The following is a 7,710-nucleotide window of genomic DNA, read 5'->3' on the forward strand; positions in this document are numbered from 1 at the left end:
CCTATTACTGTTCTCTTTCCTTGGAGAACTAACATTTCACACTACCAGTACACTGTCACTGTGAAAAAATACTCAAAGGTGGTGTCTAGTAATTACATTGGTTTGGCCTCTCCATATTTTAAAATAACCCAATCTTATCCCAAAGTTTCCTAATAACGCTCCTGAAAGAATCCAGTATTTACTACAGCACTTCACATACACTCTGTGCTTCTCTTGCATTGCACAGGAAAAACTGTCTCCTTGAATCTAATCAAGGCACTAACAGCACTGCTAACTTTGGCTAACCCCAGCTCAGACATTGTTTATTCTCTATAGGCACATGTATATGTTTCTTAGAGCAGAGCTCTATCTTACAAATAGCAGCATCAAGGGACTACTCCAAGGAGCACCTCAGAGCTCTGCTTCACCATTTGTACTTTGCACTTTTGTTGTGAAAAGACTCTCTGAAGGCAGAAACTTATGGCTTTCATTTGTCTCTTCCCATGTGACTCTTATTCTAGACTGTATTGGGKCTTTTTCAAGAGCAACAATGGATGTTGATTAATAGAGGTATCCAAACTGAAAATATTTGCTCTTCAAGCTGCTAAGAAACTTTAGTAATTACCCTCACCTTAACACCCTCAGCTTTACTGTTAGAAGAAAACAATGATGACTAATGGAGATTCCTTAGGGATGAGGTGAAGCAGCATGATGCCTCATCTCACCTTCAAAGTAGCTTTGGTGCTGTCACATCAGCTTATATCAGCACCAAACAACTGCTGATTTGATCATAATTGCCCTAATTAGAAGTTAAATTAATACACTGAGTTGTTCAGTATCAATGCCACCTCAGCATCAGGGATGTGCATACAGAGCATTACTGAGCAACTCAGGTTAAGCTGATCTAGAAGGTCACAGGCACAAAGAAACTTCCTGTAGTCTCTTGAGCTAAAGAGATCACACAGTTAAGGTGACACTGAACTTTGACTTACAACCCAGGACAGGGACAAAGGGAAAAACTACAGAACTCCACTCAGGGAGATCTGCCAGTTGTGAATAAAAATTACATTTCTGTCAGTGAAAAATGCATTTGGTTCAGACTTATTTTCACCAAGGATTAAAGCCCTTTAAAAGAAAAATTTGTCTTCACAGAAAGAAGAAACAGCCCAAAATGCTCACAGCGGAACGCAGTGTGCAAAAACAGTAGAATATGGCAGATTTAAATGGTTATTACATATAATACATTCCAGCATGCACTGCAAATATAAATGTAGTTATTGAAACACGGCTGGCTTGTGTTTAGGTGGGCTTTCATCATTCACATGATATGAATTAATGTGATAACAYCACATATTAGGTGCATATTAAATGTCTCTCAATTTTCAGGCACATTTGAATATTTAATGGTACCTACATCCTTTCTAATCAACTCTTCTAAGCAAGAAGTCCTGGCCTCTGTCTGAGGTCACTACCTCCATTAATCAGAGTCCATCTCTCATGGCACTTATTTTATGAAGAATTAGGCAAGAGTGATAACAGTGAAATGCTCTTCTTTCTTATTATTTTGTTGGCTAACATGGGTATTTTCTCTGAAGCACACACTGGCAGCCAAATTCTATAAACATTTTGTCCAACTACAGAACAGGCTCCTTTTCAAAACCTGAACAAAATAAATGCTTAGCTGCACAGCTAACTGCTACCTGGTACCAATAATATGCAAAAGACTTCCAAGATACTGTAAGTGGAAACTGTGCCAAGCGAGGACTGCTGGCGCTTTGCAGAGGTGCCAAGCAATCTGGAAAACTGCTAAAGGTGCCGTTTTCCATCACTGTCATATCCTCTGTATTGCACAGTAAGTGTTATCATCTAGCCCACATAGAGRCTGCTAAAAAATTTCAGACAAGAATCATCAAAACGAATGAGCCCAGTGTTATGATGCATTAGGCAGAAAAAGTGGAGTACTGCAAGTAGCTCAAAAGGGAGAAAATTCAAATCACAAGAKAGTCATTATTCAAATACTGAGTAAAACTGGTGGAATGTAATTGTCTCTGGAGGGGGTGTGTGTGTGCGTGCCCACCGACATCCAATTACATTTTCCTGTTGTCAAAATCCTGCTTTTTTTATATATACATATTAAAAAACACTGTCATCTGTCATCTTTATGAGGGTTTTAATAARCTTAAGCTTAATAAACTAAAAAGAAACTGCATTACCTCCAAGAAAAGAGACGTGACCAGCAAAACACGGACAGAGAGGATTTTCGGAGTCTCCCCTTGCTGAGATTTATGGCCCGCGGACGTGTCCCCCAACAAGGTTATTCTAGAATAAAGTCTCCCCCTTGTGGATCTCTGACATTATGAGGCTCCCTGAACTATGCAGCGGTTCGAYAAGGCACACAGAGCATCCCGTGCTGTCTCATAAAGTCTGAGCTCCTTCCTCTACAGGTGAGGATTTCATGAGGGCTAACAGCAACCTGCAATGAAACCACGGTGCACGGAGCTTCAGCTCAGTGGGCTGAGCCCACCTTGGGCAAGACAAGCCATTTTGCTCTAACTTGCATCATGAATCCATGATAAAGGCACTAGGAAGAGACTAAARCCTCCAAAATAATTGTGTCATTTCTGGGTTCTGCAAAAGCTAGTTGTGAAGCTTGGGTTAATGACCCCACAAGCCATTTGAAGCAGGAATGGCAACAGTTTAACTACTTAGGCAGTAAATCAAATTTTCAGATTATTTCTAGCTGATAGAATTAGAGAGAGAACGTAAAGCATGGCAAAGTGCTTCACCTTTTTAGGAGGGAAAAAGTTCCTATCCGAGAAAAACAGTTTTGTCCCAGAGTGAGTACTTGTGGTTCAGAGATTATGGGAGCTACAGGACTACTTGCAGAACGATTCTTCCTCAAATATTTCATTAACTACACTGTTCTCTGATCTGCATTAATTTAAAGGGATCACAAAGATTTCTTTGCATATGATAATTTACATTATTAAGAAACCATTGCAATCATTTAAATTCTCACGTTGATTCCAATACTCTTTTAAGGTGGTTTAAGCACAAGTCTAAACTCACACATTTGTCTGCAAGACTGATTCTAACATGCTGTGTTTTCTAGGAAACAAACTCTTTGATGGATTCCAGTACTGTTTTATTRTATACGTGATAACCCCATATTTTAGTTGCAATACAAACTGTTGAGTCAATACTGGATAAAAAGCTTTTTAAGTATSCAAAGACATGTTCTCACCTCATTTCAGATTAGTGATATAATGGTTAAATATTTGTTTCTTGTAAGTTTTGGAACAATGCCAGGTTTCTAGTTTTCATTAATAGCTTCCTATTTGTAGGCAGTAATTACTTTAAAAATGCTAGTATTGTAATTCCTTCCTAGCCCTGTCCTAAATCAACAATCAATCTTCATGTCTCCCTGCAAAAGAGCAAAATCTGCTTCCCTCCACGCCAGTGACAAAATCTCTCCAATTTCCAGATTATGCTCAAAGACTTAGCCAAAGACATTAGCTTGATGGTCTGCACCTCTTGTCCTTCGCAGCCACAGCGGGACGTGGTGGTGCCGGCTCCATCGCGCCTCCGCGCACCGAGGGGAGCTGCTATTGCCCCGCTCCCCTTCCCTCCTTGGCCTCTCAACAGCGACTATCAGCAAGCCATGTTCTCTGTGCCCACTGAGAGCTGTGGACATCTGGCTGCTAGAAACAATACAGTGCTCATCCACTTTACACCTCAGTTGACAATTTTTAACTGCTGCTGGTCTGGGACACAGCGAGGAGATGTAGCAAGAACCACTCTCCTCACTCACTGAAGCAAGTGCTCTATTTTCCTCTTTCTRTCCTCTTTTTAATAAAGACTTCAGTTCAACAAAAATGCACTTTGCACTGCTAAGCTGTGGCAAGTTACTAAAGCCCTGACCATTGGTCCTGATTTCTGCTGCCTGATTCAGGGATTAATGAGCTGGCAAAAACTATAGAGGCAAAACACTAAGATACAAAACATCACAAGTCTGAGCAAGCGGCAAGAGACTCTGGAACAAAGACTTCAACCTAGCAAAAAGAATATTACGTATTTTAGCCATATTCTCAGGGATCACCTTCTTATCTTGACAGGACAGTTGGATGGACAGTTCTTGCTGAATGTAAAATAAAAGGGGAGAAGTAATTGGTAATTATAATACCRCAAGCTATATTTTAAAATCACTGATGCTTTAACCAAGTAACTGATTTTCCAGCACAAAATCTCCATACATGATCAGCCAGCACTACTGAGTTGCACTGCTGTTAGTGATCGATGTACTACGTGGTATTTCAATAATGTGTTAAGCTTTATCCTTGAGCAAAAGTGTGTATGCAACTGTATAAAATAACTTTTGTATGCGCCAACACTCCTATGTGTAACTTTGGATCAATAACTTCATCACTTATCATAGCTCCAAACATACATATGTGTATTCTTACACTAAGCACATCAGGAACAGCATCATAAGCACTAAATCAGATTTTCATATTCAGCCAAACTATGGGATCTAGAAGCATAAAGCCCACCTAAAGTTACAAACCCATTCTACCTCATATATCCAAGTGCAGCACTTAGTTCACCATTGGCAGCTGCTGATAGCACATGAATGGATGGATTTTGCATAGTTTATTCAGCTTCTTGACAGATGAGCTAAGATTGTATCTGGAAAATTAGTGAAACTGTGTTGTGAAAAATCTACCCGTAATTGTCATTTCACACTGCCACCTCTGGGGCCATCAAAAAAAGACAAATCACTACTGAAGTAATTTCCTACCTTACCTTACCAAGCTTGTTGTCCTCATACAGCAGGAGCTTTTCATCTCCTTCCAGAGCTCTCTGTCTCTTAAAACATCACGTCCTCCTCACAGCTACAGAATTTTATCTTGCTCTCCTCCTGCAGTTGTAATATTCCTTGAACTGTTCCAAGTCCTTCATTTTCTCTCATTTTGGACCAGACTTTCATGCTGTCAYTCAAGCTGTCTCTCCAATGTCATACCCAACAAACACTGTCTCCAAAAATCTTTATTTCCCAGTTCTTGCAACATCTCTCTTCTTCTTTCTCTCATCATCACTGATCCTGCCTCCTTCATCTTCCAAAGCTCTGATGCCTAGGATCTTTCATGTTCTCCAATTTTTATTCTGTAGGAAACCTACATTTTCTGGAACTCTAAATCCATGTTAAATATATAGGTCTGTTTAATTTCTAAAAATATATACAATATTAACAGTCAAATCCGAACCCTTCTCTCCCCTTGCATCTCCTTATGGTAACAGCCTCCTTGCTACCTTGTTTACCACAATGGTGTAACTCTCTGCATGATCTCACGTGCATTAAAGAGAGAGCAGGCTGGGAACACAGCGGGAATTGCATTATCTTCCTTTAGACCCACAGAAGTTACGTGGAAGAGTTATTAAGATTTGAGCAGATTATTACTGTGAGGCATGAGCTAAGTGCAATGAAAGTCAGAAATACAATATCTGTGGGGTTAGGGCCATAATAGAAAATAGTAAAAAGCTAGAAGTGCAGATCTTTCCAAAACACAAGGAGACATTATAATCCCCTCAGAAAATAACAGACCTGGAATACTGATTTTAAGTGTGGTCTACTAACACGGGGATCTTTGGAGCCAGGAGAAATCACAGTAGGAGGTTACCAGTGTCAGACGGCTGTGCCGTCTGTAAAAGGCCTTACAAAGCTGTAGATGCTTTCTCAATTATTGTTATTGCTCACAAAAGTCACATTCATATATCTCATTGCTACAGCCATGTCAAGAAAGGACAGAACAGCATCTCACATTGCTGCAGCCAAGTGGCCAAACTTGTTTTTTTATAGCCAACAGCCATTACGTTTGAGAAGTTCTAGAAGAACCACATAAGAGAGCAAATAAAACCTGCAAGGGATCACCATGAGCTATTTATCCATGTGAAGAGCACTACAGATAGCTCTTGCATAGAAAGTGAAGCCAGAAGGAACAATAAAAACCGCTGTATATCAAAGTCAGGAACACCTCTAAACTCAGCTCAGTAACTTGTTTGACTACAGAGCATCTTTCAGAAAGATTCCCATCTTGATGTGAACATGCTAAGAAGTTGGGAATCATCTCTTTGCTCCCCCCTGCACATTTTTACTGCTAAGCCTGTATGTAGCAAACATTATCTAGAGGTTAAGTAGAGATGGGTCATTGGATTCTTCAGGAGAACATGGAAAAACCTGACTATCATCCAGGGCAGAGGAATCTCTTCAGCACAGCCCTTCCCACCTTGCCCACCATATGTCACAGCCTGCCCTTGGGCAGGACAGCTTAGTCTGCCAGTCTCCAGTAAAAGAGTATCCCAGTGGGGCAATCCAGGCACGTACTTCCCTTACCAAAGAAAGGGATGAGCAAGAGACATCACTTTGCTCATCATTAGCAAAGCAGCCTAATATTTTGAAGTAGAGACCAGGGTTGGAACCTTCTGCTCCAGGAGAAAAGAAAGGTCATCTAGGAGGCAAAATCAGCTTCCCAAGACAGAACAAACCAAGGATAAACACTTGCCTACCGATCTTTCCCATCCAGGTGCCAAACCAACTCCTTTGGCGCTGCTTCCATCCCACCGCATGCRCTCGCCTGCCTCATAGGGTCGCCCCAGCACTCACACCTGCCACGCAGCGCTCCCGTCCCCTGCGCTGTGGGGCAGAGCGTGCCCGTTTCCCGGCGCTCRCTCACCTTGTGCTCCAGGACGCTGATGTAGCCCTCGAGGAGGCCGGTGCCGCCGGGCAGCGCCGGGCGCTGCTGGCCGCGTCCCGGCGCGCGGCTCGTTGTCGCCGCCGCCACCTGCTGCTGCTGCTGCCGGGGCTCCGGGTGGCCCCCGCCGATGCCGCCGTACATGAGCAACAAGCTGGTGCACATGGTGGTGAGCGCCGCGCACACGGCGAGCCCCTGGCGCTGCGGGGCACACAGAGGCGGCTCAGCGGGACCCCCCCCTGCCGCGGGGCCGCGCAAGTTTCACGCCGCGGCGGGAGGACGAGGGGACCCCTCCGGTCCCGCGGAGCCCCCCGCCCGCGTCCCGGCCTCGCTCTCCCCCGCGCACCGCCCGCCCGGGGGCTCCACCGAGCGCCGCAGCCGGCGGCGCTGCCGCTGCCCCGGTGCCTCCAGCCCCGTCCTTGGAGCGCGCCCCGACCCGCGCAGCCCCCGRCGCAGCGACACGCCGACCCCGGCAACACGCGTAAAAGAAAAGCGGCCGGAAAGTTGCGCCGCAGCCGCCGCCCGCGGGGCTCCGTCCCCCGCTTTGGAGCGCGCCCCGACCCGCGCAGCCCCCGGCGCAGCGACACGCCGACCCCGGCAACACGCGTAAAAGAAAAGCGGCCGGAAAGTTGCGCCGCAGCCGCCGCCCGCGGGGCTCCGTCCCCCGCTGGGGGAAGGCGGCCGGGGCGCCGTGCTCGCCGCCCGGGCTCCGTGCTCGCCGCCCGCGCCGCACTCACCATCAGCGTCCTCATCGTGCGCGGCTGCCGGGCGGCCGCTGCCCGCTACGCTCCGCGCGGCGCGGGCGCCGCAGACATCGCTCGTCCGCGGAAGCGCCGGCCGGAGCCGCGGAGCTGCCCGAGCCGGGGCCGGGGCCGCGGCCGCCCCGCCCGCCCCCGCCTCCGCCCGCCGGCGCCGGAGCTCCCGGGCGGGTGGAAGTTCAACTTGGGCCCCCCCTTCGCTCCGCGGGGCTCCGCGCCGCCCT

At 46.1% G+C, this 7,710-nt stretch overlaps 1 protein-coding gene across 1 annotated transcript in view; it reads right to left on the minus strand.

Moving 5' to 3' along the window:
• The window catches only part of ST6GALNAC5 (ST6 N-acetylgalactosaminide alpha-2,6-sialyltransferase 5), a 62,143-nt gene extending 54,663 nt beyond the window's left edge, over nucleotides 1-7,480 (minus strand). The window contains exons 1-2 of the mRNA XM_026054672.1: nucleotides 7,466-7,480; nucleotides 6,711-6,929 (exon numbers count right to left, since the gene is read on the minus strand). Of these exons, the coding sequence (XP_025910457.1) occupies nucleotides 6,711-6,929; nucleotides 7,466-7,480 (234 nt within the window). The remainder of the gene's footprint in view (nucleotides 1-6,710; nucleotides 6,930-7,465) is intronic.
• Nucleotides 7,481-7,710: the final 230 nt, after the last annotated feature.

The sequence above is a fragment of the Nothoprocta perdicaria genome, unplaced genomic scaffold (assembly GCF_003342845.1).
Source record: "Nothoprocta perdicaria isolate Ctin4 unplaced genomic scaffold, notPer1 scaffold_0, whole genome shotgun sequence".
Taxonomy (NCBI): Eukaryota; Metazoa; Chordata; class Aves; order Tinamiformes; family Tinamidae; genus Nothoprocta; species Nothoprocta perdicaria.